Genomic DNA, 21,794 nt, shown 5'->3' on the forward strand with positions numbered 1-21,794 from the left:
GGTTTTATTTATGTTCAATTATCTTTTATGGTGTGCTAATGCACTTGAAAGCTTTATGAACAAATCCCATCATTAAGTCAACTGGGGTGCTTTACTGTATCTAGAGTAAGCTTCAAGCCAGTTGAGTTAACCATACTGAAATGAATGGACACCAATGGCTCAAAGGTATGAACACACATTAAAGAATCATCAAATCAATGAAATGCTTTAAAAAAAAAAGGTTGGCAGCACTGTATACGACAAATCCATCTAGTCAGAATAGTCGGCAATAGAATAATTTCTTCCCTTCATGGTGGGGGGGTGGGTGCATTATTTCCCTTAGGTGGAAGGCATTACTTGCTATTCTTATCTTGTCTCTTCTTTTCCCCTCAGGCATCTTTCCTTGTCATCTTGACAGCAATGGAACTTCTTTTCTGACTGTAGGAGGTGAATTTTGAATCCTAATTTTTCAAGAGGAGGGCTGGTCAAGGTTAACTTGACATGTTAATGAAGCTAAGACTTAACTATGATGGACGACATTGCATTCTCAGCCGGCCAGAAAGCCCCCAAGCTATATCCTAAATGAGCCCGGAACAAATCACCTATAGAGGACAATGAGAGCACATTGTTTGATTCAAAAACTTGAAATTGAGGATGGGAGAAATTTGAAGCATACTCAGTAGCAATGTGTACCTTATTCCCCGACAAAAAACACTTTTACAAAACAACATCAAGACATTCAGTGGTCAATGAATGGCTAAAATTGAATTTGGTGCAATCTGTAAATTGTTGTATTTGTGTCAATCACTGCTTTTAATATAAGGACATTTCAATATCATCATTCAGCTGTTAATATATTTCTCAAAAACCTATAATCATTCATTGATTCCATTTTTTTTTTTAAGATTATTTTTTGGGCATTTTCAGCCTTTATTTTGATAGGACAGCAGAAGACATGAAAGGGGAGAGAGGGGGGGAATGACATGTAGCAAAGGGCGGCAGGTCAGAGTCGAACCCGGGCCTGCTGCATCGAGGAGTAAACCTCTGTATATGGGCGCCCGCTCTACCAACCAAGCTATCCGGGCGCCCGGCAAAACACATTTTAATTGATGCACTCTTTGAAAGGTACTCAAAAGGATAAAACACTTTGTAAGAGTTTGAAATGTATAACAATATATTGTCAGCATACAATCAGACTTTGTGTTTCTTTCTGGAGGGACATGAACAGAGATCACAAGTAGATCAATGGAAAGCATTAATTGGAGAATGTAAAGTATGGAGGAAATATTTATTCAGAAATCTGACCACACACAAACACACGTCGCAGAGCTACCCACACCCATGTTTCCATTGTTGCTTAATTAAATAAAACATCAAAAGAGAAAAGTTGTCTGAGTCGTGTTTTAAACAGACACACCTGGGGCGAAGTTGGGAACCAGAATCAGCTTTAAATACAGTCCTAATGTAGTCCTCACTAACACGGGCCCAATTATAGTAACTACATGAAAACTTCACTGTTGTTGCATGAAATGTCGTTTGTGTTTAGCCTACATCATCATTTTCTATCATATGAAATAAGAGGCCATCAAGCCTGAAGCTGCAGACAGATGCTCCCCAGCAGTAAGCTCCCCCTGCTGCTCATAAGGTGCCTCTGCACCCCTTTCGTTTCAGACCCTCCCACCAGCCACGCCTCCTCATTTACATTGACATGTGTCAAGTCCAAACGAAAAGGCAATGTTAAATGGAAATTGAAATGCCAAATATTAAATGAAAATTAAAAGCCAATGTTAAATTGAAATTCAAAAGCCAAATATTAAATGAAAATTAAAAGCCAATGTTAAATTGAAATTCAAAAGCCAAATATTAAATGAAAGTTAAAAGCCAATGTTAAATTGAAATTCAAAAGCCAAATATTAAATTCAAAAGCCAAAGCCAAATGGAAAATTAAAAAAAATAATAAAAATATTTTTAATTTGATCTTGCTTTGTTTTCTCTTTGGACTTTCAATTTCTCTTTGGACTTTAAATTTGAATTATGAATAAATATTTCCTCCATAGGAAAGGAGATAACCCTATCTGAAAGAACTGCAGGGTAAAGTAAATAACTGATGCTATTAAGCTATTGAAGAATGCTGGTGGACAGAGAGTAATTTCATTAAAATAATACATTTAGGGGCCAATGCAAAACTTAACAAGGACAACATTTTATGTATCAATGTTTTCATAAAGCCCCGTCAGATTCAGAGAAATAACCCAAAGACACAACACGCGAGTGGTTAAGCCAGTATCTTGTTATCAGCATCCAGTATGCTCTTGTCTGGGTGTCAATTTCTTTTACATAGAGGACACTCTTGCATGATAAATACTTAGACCAGAATACAAGGGATCTAATTAATATAGTCTTGTAAAACTTGTATACTGTTATAACTCTTATACACTCAAGAAAAACTCCCAAGAAGTGATGAATCCCTGTGATAAAGTTCTGAAGGATATAATTTCATATAAAAGGATTTAAAGGGGTTATTTTCCTCCTAGAGATTAAGGGTAATCTGGATGCAGCCATTTCAATAATTTTATAAGGTTGACTCTTTTTCCCTTTCAAAATGTATGTTTTGCATATATCACAAGGTTAGTTGTCTCTGTAGACAAATGAAGATAGAATTCAGTCTGGAGAGGATGTATTTTATTAAAACTGGTGAAGCTGAATAATGCTGATCTCATTTTAATATTGTGTTCATTAGTTTGGCTTCTTTGTCTTTTTGCAGTTTGTGCAAGTGTTCTGTAAAATAAGGTGTGGCTTTTAATCTACTCAGCAAGAATTTATCTGATAGAGAGTGCACAACCTTTGTTGGATATTTATTTTTTTGTTTTGTTTTTGCATGATATTTCTGTGCAACGTGACATAATAGCATGTACCAGAGTCTGAAAGCTTCTGGGTCACACCAAACATGTGAGAATTGGCTAACCTCAAATACAAGCTATCCTCATTTTTATTTTATTCTTTGGCTTCGGTTTTCCTGACCTGTGCATTTTTTATGTATTTTTTTGTATTCTTGCCATAAATCTGTGTGGTCTTTCCAACACTGCAATCCTTCTGATCATGTTACTCACTGGCTTCCCTATGTCTTTGTTCTATTGCAGACTTGATGTGTGGCTTGTGTGGAGCAGCTATTTCTTGAGCTTGTTTGCTTATGAGCACTAGTGTGCTGATGTCTGCTTTTGCCTCTTCCCCTAGAGATGAGATGTCTTAATCTCCTGGTGCAGGCACTGTATTTGTGATTTTTCAATCACTCCATTGCCACTCTGTATTATTGCAGTGTCTTTAGAGAGATGAGTGTCTCATGTTAGTTCCCTCCAGCTTTTGTTTGCTGTCCATTCCAGTATGAATACAAAAAGAGCTACCAAGCTTGTGCCAGTATATTGGTTTCACTGTATCATAGCGAAACACTCTGATGGTAACACCGGCAACAATTTCAATCCCCCCTTAATATTATCACTATTTTCAGAGGGCACCATGAACACACTACAGCACCCCTGCCTTCTTTCACAGTTTGATTTTGATTAGCCCTAAGGCAGGCAGAGCATTCACAGCAGGGCCAGCTAACCAGGCTCCACGTACAGTATGTCTAGCTCTGAGCTCTAGCTACTCAGGCCATTACATTCTACGTTTATTAGCCAGTCGACCTACTAAAGCACAGCAAGTTTATGGGTGCATGCATTTTACATGACTGACACAAAGGAAACTCGCTGCTTCAAAATTGTGCACATTACATTCTTCCTCACAAGTGAGCCTCACCTGTGTCTGATATTGGCAAAAAGAACCTTGTTTCACTTTATTATCACCCTAAACAAATCTGAATGTGTATGAAAAACCAAATTGAGGCACTGTACAAAGAATCTACACATATAATATGCTGCATTTAAAGTCATTTCTAGTCAACTGACTTATAACAACAATCTGTTTATTTTGATGGCATCTTAAGTGCATTTAAGTAAGTCCAATGGAGCTATGCATGCTAAATAAAGTAATATACTCATCATATAATCATGGTGGGGAGTAATTTGTCTACAGTATATCTTAGCTCTAATAGTACTAGGCTATTTCAGGAAAGTGATATTATTATCATAATGCCATTTACCATGATTATTTTGCCACAGTAATTATATATGAAAATGTGATACCAGGTGATTCCTATTACACATCTGCTGCAGTGTGTATTTTATAGGTAATTGGATTTTGATATAAGAGATTCATTTTACATTATGTAATTGGCAAATATTACAACAGATTTTTTGTTCAACTATAGGATGCGACACTATATGTCTAAAAAACAAAAACAATTCTCATTGGAATTAGTATACAAAAGAGATTGGTTTCACAGGTGCCTCAAATATAAAATGTCCCATTCTTTTTTCATTATTAAATTGAACACAGGCACAGTCATAACAATCCCTCCTTTTAATTTATTTGCAATAACTGTTGAAATATCCAGTCTGAAATACTGATATATAATACGTATTTTTTACATAACTGTCTTCCCCAATAAACTATTTGAGTGCCTCAAGCAGCTACTTTTATTTTTGCCTTATTTGTTTCTACAGCAATAGCTTGGCTTAGACTTGCCATAGGAAATTAAATGAAAATACATCGGAATGGACGCGGTTTGTTTTCATGAATTTGAGCACACTTTGGGTTTGTAATGGGGCATCAAAACTCTACTATGTAGATGACATAATTCATAGCTCCTTCCTATGTTGGAGCAAGGCAAATAAAAAAAGAATATCAGAACAGGATAATTAAAGAAAACAGAAAAAGAAAGACCAACAAATGGTATTAAAATGGTATTAAAAGTGTACTGAGCCCCCAAAAGGTCACCGTGGGAATTTTATTTCTGTAATTGTTTTGTGTTACCTTGCAGTAAGTTTTGTGTTCCCTCTGATCCATAGAGAAAGGCTGAGTTGTATTATAATATAGCATTATGTAGTGTGTTTGTGGCTGTAGCCAATGCTGTGCTTTGGTTTTTATGATCATGGCTGTGACAATTTATAATGGGTGTAACACTAATGCAAGGGTTGTATGTGTGCAGTGAATTGAAATGGTTGTGCTGCCGAAGCTTTGAAGCTACTGTATTTCTGAACTCTTGTGGTGTTTAACACATCTGTCATATCTGATATAAGCACCACAGGTTCAAATCCTGTGTGGCTTAACTATGCTTTCTTGGTGAATGTTAATAGGAGCAGGAAAGAGCACCATATATACAACCACAAATGCATCCGTAGTCCGAGCAATGATAATATCCACAGCTACAGCTTCAACCACCACAGCCTGGCAGGTCAGCTGCAGATGTATGCTGTAAACTGTCAGTGCTCTGCCTTTTGAAAGGAGTAATGAGCAATACATGCATAATCTAAAGTGTTACATAATCTCTCATTTCTGTAGTATCTGTAGAGCATTACTCTAAAGTGGCAGTGTATTATATTTGTAACTGGACAGGACCGACACACTAACTGTTTCTTTGGATCAGGGGGAATGCAAACAATATTGCAAGGGATCGCAAATGTAGTTCATAAAAATAAATTCCACCATGACCATTCACCTTTTCAGGAGCTCCGTATGAGAGAAAGCAATATTCTTGATGATTTCATGAGGCAGGATACGTTAAGTATAAAACTAAATGCAACAATGTGGTTACAATATATTTAAGCAAACACTTAAAATTAATAAAAATTAGGGCAAAGTAATTCATCACATGGAAGGTACATACATATTTGTAAATATGCCTGACTTGACATGAATAATTAAAGCTAATACATAGCCTGGATGCAAATGATTTGACTAGGAGTGAAGCTACTTCATATATGTCACTATTAATCTTTTATACCAAAGACAAACCGCTATACTCATTACAGGAAATGCAATAGCAAATCCAATATAGTTCAGCTATAAAGTTTCCACACAGTTATTGCAGTGAGTGTTCACAACAGGAATTTACGATGCTTGTAATGAATGGATACCTTGCGGTGAGGTAAACCTCAAAAACTTATAAGGTGGCGATATGCAATTGTAATTATGGCCAGCCAGCAATGCATCTGAGGCCTGTCTTTCATTAGCTGATGTAAATATGTTTATTGACTGACCTTTTGCAATGTGCAATTGTGAAGGCAGCATGATTTAAAACTTAAAATCTTTTTTGGATAAGTTTAACTTGTTGATATAAGTTTACATCATAATAATTGCAATTAGCAATAAGTAACTTCCCCTTCCCCTACTTTGCATCCATAATTTAATTAAACTAAAAGCATACTAGGACTGGCATAATATGAGTGCTTTAAGGCTGCATGTAAGAATTATGAAATAAAATGAAACTAAAGAGGAGCTGGTTCATTAAGAATGCATCACTCTACTGTGTCGTAGTGTCAGTCAATACATTATTACATTATCGGAGAAAGCAGACTGTAGTATGCATTCTCTACTCTATCGGGAACCTCTATTCTGAACTTAGCTATGAATATACATTTGTTCAGAATCACATTTATATGCATGCACTAACAGTGTGTGCATTATACACATGCTTTATCAAGCAGCTAATAGGTCACTCAAGTGAAATAGACTATACAAAAACAGATTATCTTGTGAGTTTAAGCTTACCTCCATGAAGTATCTTTCTTAGCTAAGTTCCCTAGGCAACAAAGCATCACAAAAGCTTTTCTTTTTCGCTTTTTTCTTACCTTTTCAGTACATTGCAAAAGACTGCGCGAGCCACTTGCAGTGCCATAGTACAGCTACAGCCTGTTAGAAAGTCGCAGCCTTCTTAGAAAGTATCAAGTTCTAATGTCTCCTCTTTGTATTGCATATGCAGTCTAAAAGGGTGATTTCACCTACCAATAGTACTACATCATCTCTCTTATATTGGTTACTTTGGCTTGACTCCCCTGTAAGACCTATGTATTTCTCCTTCCTTACCTAACAGATGCACTGCACTATCATCAAGCTTTTCAGGGAACCTCTGAAGATAGCATTACTCTGAATAAGTCTAAGATTTAAAGGTTAATAAGCAAGCAAGATAGTACAGTTACCCGAGGAGCCACGTGTTGTCTACTTGTTGATCTGACACAAAGAGTTGCATAGTGTCAAAAACTGTGTTCCTGTTGGGGTAATCTGTGATCCAAGTGATCACTGGGGTTTCCACATGCATAGCTCAGGGGGAATTCTCCCGGGAGAGGACCCTGGATGGTGTTAAAACCACTGGAGATGTCAATGAACATGATTCTACAGTGCCTGTCCAAATATGCACAGAGTAGCAGGTGGTTGACAGCATCATCCTCCCCATTGTGGACCTGATGTATGAACTGGAGGGGATCTAAACGGTCTCTCACAAGGGATCTGGCGTGCTGTCATTTAGAACCCTGGTGTGCCCATTCTTGGCCACTGGGGCCAGGCAGGATGTTTTTCACATCATCATCAGCACCCTCTGCAGCTTCACTGACAGGTTGAGGATGTGCTGGAAGGCCTCCCTAAGGTGGTTGGCACACACCTTGAAAACACTTGGGCTGATGGTTTATGGGCCTTCAGCTTTACATCAATTCCCTCATCCTCTGATCAGCTGTTATAGGCTGCCCAGAGGAGAAATGAGGGTTGGAGTCCCTGTTGGTGATGGGGCATGTTTCTTGAATCAGGGACAAAGGAAGAGATCTTAATGGGACTATACCAACTATACACTTGCATAGGGCAAACTCACAAAATATGTGATAAAAACATAGTTATAAAAACAAGTTAGGTCTTACAATAGAGTTAAATATTAATACAATAATTGTTAGTTTTCATTAGACAATAACATAAAAATAAGGAGTTGATGAGATTCGGGATAAAATAAAACATATTTGTACATGTATACTTAAGCCAATAAATTATATTATGAAAACATAACAGTATGGCATTGTTAAGAACCCCTGTGTGAGCTTTAGACCACTTAGGATCCACCCACGCATGTATGCAAAGTGCACACATACGCACACAGATGTGATGAAAACAAATAAGTTGTCCATCAGATGCAAAGCTGTCTCAGACAAGCAAGCAAATAAAGATGCTGCTCTTATTTCCAGTGCCATCAGGCACTCTTGATGCATACTCCACAGAAGAGGAAGCGCATACTGCGGCTCTTTGATAACACTTCAGAACAAACCTTTGCCAACTCTCACACACAAATGTGGGTGTGCTCCTTTTCTGTCACTGACAGTTGACACCTGCTCATTTTCAGATCCAATTAAATTAATATTTTACGGATTCTGTTTCCATTTATATGGTGACATCCCCTACACAGAACAGTTTTAGGGGTGTTTCATGTGGCACCCGGTAACTTTGCATATTTTGCATAGTGTTTTCTACCATTTGCTACAGCGGAAGGAGAAATTCCTGGCATTTCAGGCGGTGCTGACACCATGGCACATCCGCAGCAAGGCTCTTAAGCTGCCACTGCAATAGGTGGTGACAGATGTGTGCAATGACCTTTCAAGAAAACTCCCACAGCTACATTTTCTTTTCAGACTGCAATGTGAAATACAAGAGTGAGCAAGAGTGCTTTGGGCATGTGCAAGCCTCAGCACTAAGTTGGCTTGATGGACAGAAACAACAGAGCCATTAAGTTGAAATGTATAATGAATGGCATCCTTACTGTGCATGCTTCAAGAAGCAACAATCAAAATAAAACCTCTACATCATCTCAGAGGAGAAATTTCCCTGAAAGATGTCACTCCTCTGTGGGATACATTTTCACATCTGCTTTTCTTGCTCTTGGAAAAGCAAATATCCAAAGATATCAACGGCAAAAACAGAACCTTTGCTTTATGTTGCTGAGCAAATCCACATCTACAGTAATTTCCATCACGATGTGGAGGTCATATTTCCACCCACCTCTCCCTAGGCATCTGGTGGTTGGGGTTGTGGTGACAACGGATGCTGAGGCCAAAGAGCTTGCGAGCGGTGCGCTGGATCTTGAGCCGCTGGATCTCCAGGGAACTCTGAAGGAGCCTGTAGCGGGCCTGAAGGTCCCAGTCGCTGCCCCACAGGAGATGAACACTGCTGATGGGCAGGAAGTGAGTGGCGGGCAGCCTCTTCAGAAAGGACTTGAACTCATCTGGATGACAGAGAGGGATGGAGTGAGAGGGCAGATTGCAAGAGAGAGTGTGGTGGTGTAAAAGAAAAGTGAGAATATAATTAATTTCACTTAATATGGATCTTCTTGTATTGTACTTCTTTTTTTGGCATTTTTAGGCCTTTATTGTTAATAGGACAGCTTAGACTTGAAAGGGGAGAGAGAGGGGGAATGACATGCAGCAATGGGCCGCAGGTCGAAACTGAACCCACGGCTGCTGCATCGCCACTGCATATGGGTGCGTGCTCTACCAGGTGAGCTACCCAGGCTCCCTTGTATTGTACTTCTTAGTCAAAATAATCAGAACATCTGAAGTAAAGGTAAGCAGTTTATATTAATTTACAAACTTTTACACAAGTAAGTAACACACGAAAGCAGCAGATAAGTTAAGACATTTCCATAGCAAGTATAAAGTCTCTGGAATTTGTATAACTTTGTTGACATAGCGTAAAAAAAGATGTCTACAAACAATCTTATCTGTGAGCCAACTGGTGTGTTTTAATACAAATGATAAGAGTGTAAACAACATTGGTGAGTGGGTTTGTTTTACAAAACACTTATTTGTTCAACCCATAGACAGTATATACATGGACCAACAGAGCCCATTGCTCTGGTCGGAGACCAGTGAAGGATATTAGAAGCATTTTTCCGGTGAGCGGTGAGCGTTACTGCGAAGTCTCCAACTGAGAGAGACGACGTAAATGTGACGTGAGCGACGTGTCTGAAAGTTGTAAGTCTTCTGGTAGCTGTGCCAAGAGAAATCTCAATCATTCCCAATCTTGCAGAGACGGAGAGTGTAGGTATATGTAAGGAGATAACATGGGCACAGGCTAATTATTGCTAACTAAAATGCTAGTTAACATTAGTAATTAAACTTAAACAGCTAAAGTAAGTCTGCCTGCAAGCTTCTCCTGTACTATACGGTAATTCCTCTGCTATGCAACAGTAAGTCGTGTGGTTATGACACAATCGTGAGATACAAGGTAATGGAGCCTTTTATACATTGTCGTGTTTCTTTAGAAATAAACAATGGACAAATAGAGTCTTTAAACGCTTCAGATGTAAAGTTATTCGCTGTCAAAGTGATGTCAAAATGAATGGCAGTCAATGGAATGCTAACGGGAGGTGATCGTTTTGTAGCATCAAAATGCGCCATAGGAGGTTCGAGTTCTGAAGCGAAGCTTACCCCCTTGGTTCAACCCCAATCCATCTAAGCATTCTGGGTAGAATTACAAACAAACAAAAGGTTGCAGGACTCGTACTGTTGAGTGATGAAACTCTTGAATCGGTCTGGTGTACGAGGCTAAACCGGTTTGATTTTATGCTAACTGGTTGAACCGGCATTTGTCATTATGAAACCTTCTGGCAAATTAAAAAGCAGCCAACAGTACATTAGCAATCTGTGCTGACTGCGTAACTGCACTAAATTCAACTTGTATTGCAAGTAGTGTTGGGCAGCAGCGTTACTTTAACTACTTCTCAATAGCGTTGCTGTTTTCTTAAGTTAGCTCTTTTATTGATCAAGTAGTGCACTAGCGTCCACTAGGGGTGTGAATCCAGTCAACGATTCAAATCGATTCGATATCCTGATGCATCGTGATGCGTCACCTCTTCAATATTATTATATATTGCTACACATGGTTTTCATCAACAAATTCAAGCATTCAGATATATATGTACTTCCCTTTTTGTTGTATCTGGTCTTAAAAAAAGACACTTCCTGAATGTAGCGGAGTCTGAACACAACAGACAACAGACAGAAGGTAAAAACTAAAAAAGCAACGACTGGAAAACCAACAAGTAACATCAGTAGGCAATAATCGATCATGGTCCGTCACTGCATCAATGCAGAATTGTCTAGGTCTGCTTCGCGATGCATCGATGCAATGATTAATTGGTGCTTTTGTGACCCCTAGCGTCAAAACACAAGCTAACATTTCATTTCCCCAAGAATTTCTGAAGCTCAAGTGCCGGGGAGGTTTCTGCTGCGGCCTGAAATAAAACTGCTGAGGATCACTGAGGCCACCGCCAAACACGCAGATGTATATCCAGTAGATGGATGTATAAAAAAATAGTTTTGATGTAGTAAACTACTTTTGCCATCTTGCTGTAGCTTAGCTTGCTACATTTATTTGGGGGCTAACATAGTGAAGCTTCATTTCATGTAGAATAACTGGTAGCTTAGCTCACTAAACTTTCCAAGTTAGTTGAGTTTCCTAGCCTAACACTGGTAATAAGCGATATGACAACATAGATGCATTACCGCAACCAGGAGGACTCAAGTCGCTGCACTCTCATTATGGAATCTCTCTTCAGTCTCACTCGGGAGTGGCTGAGACACCTAGTGCAACACCTACTAAGATTAGGTATATCAGTCCGGTGTTTTGCTTGATCTTTACACCAGCCCAAGCCTATCTGTAAGTTGTCCATCTAAAATGCTTACTGTAATAAAGAGCAATGCAAAAAGTACTCATGTATTTCAAAAGGGGATGCAAACAATACAGACGTTTAGGCATTTCAAACAGAGCAGGACACAAAACAAACTTCCTTTTACTCTGTCAGAAGGAAACTTTATTAACTGATGAGCGAGAAAACAAATAACTACATTTGGTTGTTGCTTTCATGTGCATTCGTGTTTTCAGTTCATAAGGTAGAGCAATGTGATCATTTTAAAATTGAAAAATCGATCCAACATGAAATGTTTTATCTTTGGTACACTGCAAAGGGATCATTTAGAAGGGACTTCTAACATTTTAAAGAAACACAGAGAAGAGTGTCAGTGCCAATTTTCAAATGTGGCAATAGTCAGTGAGCGTCCAGAATTCTGACCAATCTTCTTAATATGTGTTTGGACGTCTTTGATTTACTTTTTTGGATTGCTTCTGTTGTGAGCATTTACAGACAATTGAAACCCTCTGTGCAGTAAACACCTTCTTACTCTGTGCTCCCACACATTTACTGAAGAGCACTGCCCCAACAAATTTGTTTCCACCAGTATTGATTATTGCCCTTATGTTCCTCTTGCTGCTTCTGATAATCCTTCCAGACAACCCGTGAACTCAGCTCTCAGAGCCTCTACCTCCAAATTTTTAACAACAAAGAGCATGGAGGTGTTACTAAGACTCAAGCAGCAAATACATAAGGACAGGTAATCTTTTATTTGGTGTGCTAATTAAAAAAATATATTGAGGGAAATGACTCTGAGTAGCTCATTATTATCTCCAAAGATAAATTTAAGCACATCATAAATAATAGAGTGAACAATTTAATGCCTAAAATGTCTCCTTAGCCATGTCAGCTGGCAAGTTGAAGACAAGTGCAAAAGTAGTCTAACATAAAGATAACTGCCTCTACTCAGGGTTATATTTTATCTTTATTCTGCTATAGTCTAGATCAGTGTTTCTCAAATGGGGGTACTCGTACCCCTAGGGGTACTTTGGAGTACTGCAGGGGGTACGTAAGGTTTAACAACAATGTAATTTAAAAAACATCAGTCATGCATTATTCCTAAAATACTTAATACTATAATGCTGAATGAATTTAGTGATGGATTCTAAACATTTGAAATGTAGAGGTGTTTTTCAGTAACAAGGTTTTTTGTTTAGTAAATCAGACACTGATGACGCAGCACTGTATTGTACCTCTTTTAATAGGCTTCTTTTCTACCAAAAATGTTCTGCGCTGTTCTGGGGGTACTTGGCTGAAAGAACATATTTCAAAGGGGGTATATTATTGAAAAAAGTTTAAGAACCACTGGTCTAGATGATGCAAAGCTACACACAATCGAATGCACTTAATGTATAAAACCCTGTTGCTAAATTATATTTGTTGTGGAGAAAAAGGTAACATACAGAACGCAGAGCTTCTCCACATTCAAACTCTTAAAAGAAAAGATCCCCATCCTCAAGACACGCAAAGACCTGCACAGTAATTAAGCCAGTATCATCCTACAGACCTCTCCAAGACAGTTTAACAGCATTAACTACAGAGTTGAGAGCTCTTTTTCAGACACAGCCGAGAAATGTCAGAACTTCCTCCACTCTCCTCCCAGGCATGTCAGAGCTCCCTTCCCCCTTTCCTTCAAAGAAAGCCAGATTCGTTCTCATCCCCTGTTTCAAGCTTGCCATATTCCCTCCACCCAGTTTTAAGAGATGTCAGGCACCTCCCTCGCCATTTTCCTAGAAAAGATGGGTGTCCCCAGCATCCATTCAAAATTGTTGGATTTCCTCACCCAACAAAAAAAACATTATCATGTCATGCCAGTTCAACAGTTGCCAAGTCCTTTCAAACAGACTTCAAAGCCATCAAAGATCTTTTCCTCGATACAGCTTTCAAAGAGTCCACATAGTCCCTCGAATGACCCTTATCTCAAGTAACCCAGCACCTTCTCTAGAGATTACAGCTCTCACAATGTAAGCCCACTTTACCTCTTGTGCCATTACATCTCATTTTTTGGGCCCCAGACATGAAATCCCCAAAATGTCTTTTTTTTCGATTTAATATTATCATATTTATCTAATGTTTCCAATTCTTTAGTCGCCATTGAGATTTCTCATGTAGCTGTACCAAGAATAATGCTGCATTTAAAAAATGTATGCAAAATCTGCAGAATCAACTAAACTAGCTGGCATTCTTGTAGTAGCTAGTTGATTTGGGATCAAATGCAGTGTGTCCTCTAGGATTTCTTTCGGCAGTTTGGGGAAAGGATTAAGTTAAGTGTTAACAGAAAGTTTGCTGTCCCCCCCCCCCATTCTAACGATAACACTGACAAGTATTACAAACTTTTATTAAATCAATGTGTGCATGTAGAATATCTAGCTCAATTCATAATTTTTTTGACACGCACACTACAGCAGTGTTGGTAGTGGTGTGGGATTGGTAGATGGTGATATCAGTCGTCATCAATCAAATCAACTCTTTTCCTTTTAAGGCAACTGACGAGGCCAAAAAAAACGTTTTTTTCCCAAGAGGAATCAGGAGTCTTTCTAGAGAAGGTACTGTACACAACTGCAATGAGCAGATGAAAAGTGTCACAGAATGTATTTCATTTGCTTACCATTTAACGTTGGTAACAGTGGACAGTTCAGGTAATTTTGGTTTTATCACTTTCTTTTTTAAACCAAAGACAAAGTGATACAGACAAATGCTCCACAAAGGCCCTCTGGCTCTGGGAGTTATTGATTGCTTTAGTTCTTCTTTTGGTAAGTGTGGGAATTGCATTTTGCATTCTGGGCCAATTAAACATTTATATAAATCCTTTTTATTTTGGCCTCTTCACTGACTTACTGCACTCAGTGACCTCCACGACTCACATTAACTTTCTTCTATGGTACATACATATATTTATCTGCTTCTGGCAGGTTTTATTGGGACACTTTTATATCATATAAATAATAGATAAAGATGGTGACTTGCTATGTAACAACTGGGTACTAGCGGTGCATTTTCTCCTCACTGTGGCCAATGTTTTATTGCACCCATTTGGGTCTGCATTTGCATTTAATGAAAACAAAGAAATTTGTATGGGAGAGAATATATAACGTGCAATGACATTCAAGCATTTGACATTTAAAAGTTGTCTTTTTCGCAGTCACTAATTCCTTATAAACAACAAATAACAAAATTATTATTTGTAAGTGGATTACAAAGGTGGCCCATGTGAATATTTTCAAATCTTTTGCCCCTATTTAAACCACTTGGTTGCAGTTAAGGAAAGACTGCTGTGATGGTTAAAGGAAACAGTTTTACCATTGGTTAGAGACAGGAAGCAAACACCAGTCTTTAGTGTTGGAATAACAAAGTTGCATCGTCTGCCTATCCATTGACAGACGATGGATAGCACTATGGAGGATTCACACTACTTTCTGGTGTGAACGTAAGAAAACCTAATGTTCTATCAATTTTGTAGATTTGGCAGTGAGCCAAGGAAGGACTAGGCTACCAAATTATGCAATGTGTTTTTAAATGATCTTTGAGCAAAAAGAAAATTGTGAGATTACCTTAATTACCTGAGTTCTGCATGTGTGCCCATTATTGAGATGCACTTCAGAATTAAGATAAATATCATTAAGATATAACAGGAATTATTCCCTTTCTAAATAGTAAAACATGCATATAAAGCTTTATCATGAATGCAAAATTGCACAACACTATACACTATTTTCATAACTGTCATGGTAAATAAAAATTGGAGGAATTTCTATCTTACCAGAGCTCTCAAAGTCTTTATAAGAAGATGCCCAGGACTCAGACATCCCCAACAGGGTGTTCTCCATGATCTGGATGTCAGTGATGGGACAGTTGCATTGGGGATACTCCTCGGCGCACTGACAGATGCACTGGTTGTTACTGCACACGTACTCCCCCTCTCCATTGCACATGATATAGCTCAGAGCTGACTGGACAAATTTCTCCTGCAGGTATTCTGGGAAAATGACCTGAAGACCTGAAACAGAGATAAATGGGAGGTTTTAGCTAAACAGAATGTGTTTAAAAAGTCTCTATTACACAATACAATTCAAGAAAGAAAACGCATTCCAATCCTTTTTCAATTTTCTTCGTGTTGGAAATCAGTGAAGCAATTGAAAAAAGAAAAGAAATCTGAACTGTGCAGCTTTAATGCACAGTTCAATGCACGGTATCTCTTCACAGATGTAGCAAACACATATGTGAGAAAAATGTTACCAGAATGGTAAAAAGCGGCAGTGAAATGGCTGACTGCCCCTCCAGGATTGCTTTGTGTTATAAGCACTCATTTATTTTTCTGAAGGATGTGCTTCAAAGCTCGACCATGTTCAACTTGAGCTGTCTGTTCCGTGGCGGGTCACTCATCATGTGACATTGTATAACAGTGATTGATGCCTGCTCGCTTGTGCTGTGTTGGTTTATTTAGCATGGAATTTGTTTCCCTTCGTGAGCATTTTTTTATCATGTGCTTTACTGTGTACAATAAGTGTTATCATTCGTATTTGCTTGTGGTTTACATACTCTTTGCATTCTGCTAATTGTACGCATTTGTAATCTAGAGGCCAATTTGGGGATGAAGCTAAAAATACCCCTTCACTCTCACTACTGACAAGGTATTTATAATTTTTAGACTCCAAGCCAATCCATATCTCACCCTGGGGATCACATAGAATCAAAGCTTGAACAGCTAACAGTGAAGCCTTTCTCTTCAGTCCAGGCTTGGGGAAAATAAATCCCTACCTCTACAATCCACTGGATTGGAAAATAAGTAAATAGATTTTTTCCTTCTTGTATAAAATGGCATCTTGGTGAGGCAATATTTTTCTAATAGGTTTTACTTGAGCACAAACAGTGCTTCAGCAGAAAATATGCAACCAGGAACCAGAACATAACATGTTATTGAATGAAGAATGATTGCATTATTTTTTTCGCTCACGTATTATTTTCACCTTTGGGTGAAAATAGGAATCCATGTATGCAAAATCAACATAATGTAGCTGAAATGAGAGGGAAAGTAAGCCTATAATTTCATACTGTACATATGAATCATTTTCCGGGCGTTGTCATAGAGTTGAATGGTATCTCTTAGAATGCATAATCATGTGGCAATTAAGGCTCCTTATTTTCACATTCCCATTTTTCATTTCATTAACACGCTAAACTGAAAATTGGGGGTGGTTTAGAAGCAAATGAAGGTTTTAATATGTGCCAAGATTTGGCTCTGAAACACATGACAACTTCAACATCCATCGTCATGGTGACAGCCTTTGTTAGGGTGTTTCATGCAGCAATGTTTGACAGTTCTGTATATCAGTTATTGATGCTAATAGTTCATAGTCATATTTGTATATAATCATGATCTCAGTTCAAATAAAAGGCTACCACAAATCAAACTTCTTACCTCTGCATATATTCAGCACAATAATACTTTCAACTAGTCTTTATACGAAACCTTTTCTTGTGTACCTCTTATTTTTTGATATCAGCAGGTTCCCTTCTCCTCTACACCTCATCAGAAGCACTGCCCATCAGTGATGAAGGGAACAGAAGGCGGGAGGGATGGAGGGAGTAAAGGGGATGCATGGATCATGTCTGACCACAAAAGAGTTCGGTTGCACGGGTCTTTTTCTCCATCAGGCCTGTCTGCGGGCCCTGGATCCAATATTCATTTAGCTTGATGTATTCCTGGGCTTGAAACTTTAATGTGATTTGTGGGAGAATCCAGATGGCAAGTTCACGGATCAACGCTGCTTACTGACAGTGCTGGTGCCAGCGGCCGGGTGCACAATAACACCAAGTGCTTCAGCCCTCCCTCTTTCCCTCTGCTGTCTAACGATACCTCACACCTCCAATGTTACCACACGCACACACACACAAACACAAACACAAACACACACACACACACACACACACACACACACACACACACACACACACACACACACACACACACACACGTTTTCTTCTTCTGATATCACTGTGTTGGTACCGGGAGATTGCAGAGGGAATCGTTCGGTTTGCTGACATTCAGCTCAGCACTATCAGTCTTGCGATCTATTGTTTTCCACTCTCTTTTCCTCTCAATGTTTCTGTCCCTTCTCTTCCCAAGCCTCTCGCTCTACCTCGTACTCCGTCTCTGTACACATCTCTTCTGTCTTACTTCATTACACTCACTCCTATTCCCGCCACACTCATGCACATGCCCCTTGACTCGTCCCCTATCATCCTTTGGCTCTCATTCACTCCATCAATCACTCTCCTCATTCCTGTTTCTTCACCTCTTCTGCTCTCCTCTACATTCTCCCACCAAGCACGTACTCAAGTATTGGAAATTTGATGTCTTGTCCTCCCACTCCAGTGTAGAAATGATGTCATGCAATAAAAGTAAATCCATCAACATTTGTTAGTGCAGTGGGGAATGAGTAAGAGAATTGGAGCCCTCGGGCCAAAAATGAAATGAGAAACTAATCAGAGTAAAAACATTTATCTTTTTGACTTTCTGTACTTTGCTGTGTTAGTGCAGTAACATGTGAACACATTGAGAATGATTGGGCTGTAAAGCAACTGTTTAAATGGCTCTGATGCAGGTATTTGTTGAGAAAAACACTCGATACTGGAGCAGGGAGTTGCACTTCCCATCATTAAAGACCTGCTGATGAAATGAATAGGTGCATATTGGAATTCCCGTGCAGCCATTTGATAACCTCCAACTTCATGCTCTGTCAGTGCACATAATTCCCTGCAACCCCTATGCCTGGCTTGCTCTAAATAAATAGCACCTCAAAATGGCAGTTAATCTCACTGCATACATCAGAGACTGATATATTTCCTTCACGTACGTTTGAGGATATAGGCCCCCTAAACATTCCATGAATGCTAAAAACGGAGACTCTGCAACTGTGACTTTGCCTTTTCATTATGTCTCTTTCTAGAGTGCTCTATTTTTACATGGTGATAGATAGGGAGTGTAGGCCGCAACTGAGGCTTGTAACTGCCTTGGCAAGCAGTTGCCTGCTTATTGCAATGCCACGCTCCGCCTCATAAGTTACACTTTCATTAAAGATTAATTGACCATTGTGTGGCCGCAATTTCGCAAAATAATCATTACTTAATCCACTGGTGCAATAAAGTGCATTACTTGAATGGCGGCATTAAATTACCATTGGAGGTTATCGTTGCAGCCATGATACAAAACCAAAGACCTCTGAACTGGAAGATTGGCTGTTTCTCTCCAGTCCAGGCCTGCCTAGTCTGCCCTGCTGATCCCTAGATATTTAAAACAGAAGGGGCATATAGCTTTAAGATTTGCTGTGTTGGCCCATTTCACACGAGAGCACCTCTTCCACAACTACGAGGTAAAGGTGCAGCTAAAGTAGCTATTTATCCACTTTTCATTTCTTTACATAAGGTGCTTTAGGTCTCTGGCAGTGTTTGTGTTGGGCCTGACAGAGGATAACATGTTCCACTGGAGCTAGCTTTCAGAATATGTTAGCATTTTTTAAAGTTCTGAATGAGGTGTACTTAGCATTTAAGTGGATTATGTGTGGCTGTTTCTGTGCTGAGTATATTATCGTAGATTATCATAAGTGTTCCCAGCACACTTGAACGGGGCTGTGGACTCCAAATTGTGTTGTACAATCTTACTTAACAGAAATGACTGGACGGAATATGCTTCACACAATACCTCTAGTGTTAGCTTTGAAGAAACCCACTAATTCATATTTTTAACACAAAAATCAAGCAAGAATGCAGGTGCAGTAATCACTATAAAAGCAAACATAACATAAAAATGGCCTTGCTGCTCCTGCCTCCTGAAAAAAGGGAAACGCTGAAATTGCATGTTCAAGCAATTGCTGGATTAAGGAGGGCAGGCAGTCTGGAGAGGCAGATGAGCTCTCCATGGTGCTGAGTTACTGCCAGTTGTGCTGCACACTGGACACAGACACAAAAGTTGAGTCAGAGTAAAAGTAAGTTAGTGATTACTTTTCTTCTCCTTTTCCTGTGTGCAAGGTCACAGTAGGGTGAATGTATTTTTCTTTCTCTTTTCTTTTAGGAAATAGTGCAGTGCCTGTTCTAAGCATACCTGTTCCGAACAGGCCAACAGCTTGGCCTCCGCTATTGCTGCTTGTAGCTTTCTCAAGAACCGCTCGTCTAAACAACACTTGAACCTGCGCTTCCTTGGGTACTGAGCAATTCACCTGCCATGACATAGTTGTGTCCCGTAGCAATGCTAGAGTATACGCGTCATTTGCTAACAGCTAGCTATTTGGGACCAGGCTATTTCCGGGAACAAAAGCATTAATTTCGAAAGTTACATCGCTAATGCTTGTAATGTTTGAGTTTGCTACAACGTAATATGCGGCCTCTCTTTCTTCATCTGTTCTTGAATGCACTGTAGTAAGTGATAAACCTGTAACCCTGTAACAATTAACAGGGGTCCGCGCTCAATACACTACAGTGTGTACATAACGCACTACTAATGAATATGTCCTGTAAATCTCAGGAGCTTTGGCTCAACACTGCACTTCCTTGGGTCCTCAGCAATACACACACCAAGTGTAAAGTCGATAACGCTTTCAAAGTTTTTGTCTATGCGGGTTGAATGTAGTACTTGTGTTTTAAATTAGCAAAAAACTCCTAAACACACTGAGTAAGTATCAGCTGTGTTTCAAGAATATGTGATGTGGTTGCTGTTGGCCACTTGTGCACTTCAGTCGCAATATTCAAGCTGTTTCGTCATGTGCTACTATGTGTCCCTGCACAGCAGTATCAGTAGGGCCTCGGCTGGTGAGATGTCGTACTGGTGTCACACTTTCATGTGCATGCACACACACAGAAACACATACGTGTACGAGCACGTGTACACACCCTTTGCGGGCTCTTGCAGAAATCACATGTTTTACAAGAACCCTGGAGAGGGGGAGGAGAGACGTATGACAAGCTCTGACATTTCCATTTCAGCTACAAAAGATACAACTGCCCTCAAAGTGTCAAGATATGCTGTATACACGTCTCAGATCAAAAGCCCAGATTTATCACAGAAATTACATCAAACATCCCTAAATACAGAAATAATGTTAATCTATTTGTATTGGAAGGCACATGTTTGCTGTACACTTTGCTAAAAACAAAAAAATCTGCTGATTCTAAACTGTTGTACAGAAACCCCAAATTAAGAGCCAAAGTACACAAGCTAGATCGTATGTGGGTGGCCTATTTTGTTACTTAAATATTCAACCTTTTTAAAGGTATGTGTGGTACTGTACTACATTATTTAAATTAATATAAGATAGTATATATCATCTTAATGGCTACATAAACACGTTACATAAACACATGATTTCAACTGCTTCTAATAATCTAAAGACATTATAATGCAAATGTATTATAGTTTGTGAGTCTGTAAATCATTTAATTAGTGTTAAATATGTAATATTTCTAATAATGGCCTCATAATACCCGAAAGTATTATTAGTTATAAAAACGTTTTAATCACAATGTAACAACTTTGGTGTATACATTCTTACCAACAATTTAAGCAATGTGCTACACAAACAGTTGAATATTGCTAGCCCCCTTACTAAAGGCCCTAAATACAAAAGAAGAATAAAGTAAAGAAACCCCCCCAATCAATTGATAAAACTCGGTCTGTCAAAGAGAGAAAAAAGTGAGTGGAAAACCATGGCACTTGCTGAAATGGCAGTCTGCAGCTGGCAAGACTGAGTGGGGGAAAAAGGAGATTTATGGTCATGCTGGTCCAAATGGAAACTCACTCTTGATTGACCACTTCCAATTGAAAGCTGACCTCCAGGTCAACATGGAAAGATTTAATCAGGCACTGGGTTTTCAGAATGTTAGAGAGAAGAGAAAAAATGTGTGCAGCCATCCATCTTGATGAAAATGATCCTGCATTATCAGTTCTCTGGGCAAAAGCATGCATGTTTTTATAAAGAAAATGGTTGCCTCGGACCAAGAGGTGGGTAAATACTTCAGACCGCTACTGTGACAATCCATGAGATACAGCACAAGTTAACCCATGATTTCTAAATCAAAATAACTTGGAACACTCCGTTTAACTGTGTGATTAGTACTAGATTAATATATATTTTTGTGGTGAGTCCAACTTTGAGAAAGGAAAAGATAGAAGGTTAAAGACCAGACTGTGTTGTGTCACTGCGTTTAGACAAAGATGCAGAGG

General features: G+C 39.0%; 1 protein-coding gene across 3 annotated transcripts in view; it reads right to left on the reverse strand.

Moving 5' to 3' along the window:
• The window catches only part of brinp1 (bone morphogenetic protein/retinoic acid inducible neural-specific 1), a 159,911-nt gene that overhangs the window by 1,998 nt on the left and 136,119 nt on the right, over positions 1-21,794 (reverse strand). For all 3 annotated transcript variants that reach the window (XM_039780768.1, XM_039780769.1, XM_039780766.1), the window contains 2 exons: positions 15,339-15,575; positions 8,890-9,112 (listed from right to left, as the gene is read on the reverse strand). In XM_039780768.1, the coding sequence (XP_039636702.1) occupies positions 8,890-9,112; positions 15,339-15,575 (460 nt within the window). The remainder of the gene's footprint in view (positions 1-8,889; positions 9,113-15,338; positions 15,576-21,794) is intronic.

The sequence above is a fragment of the Perca fluviatilis genome, chromosome 17, assembly GCF_010015445.1.
Source record: "Perca fluviatilis chromosome 17, GENO_Pfluv_1.0, whole genome shotgun sequence".
In the NCBI taxonomy this organism is placed as follows: domain Eukaryota; kingdom Metazoa; phylum Chordata; class Actinopteri; order Perciformes; family Percidae; genus Perca; species Perca fluviatilis.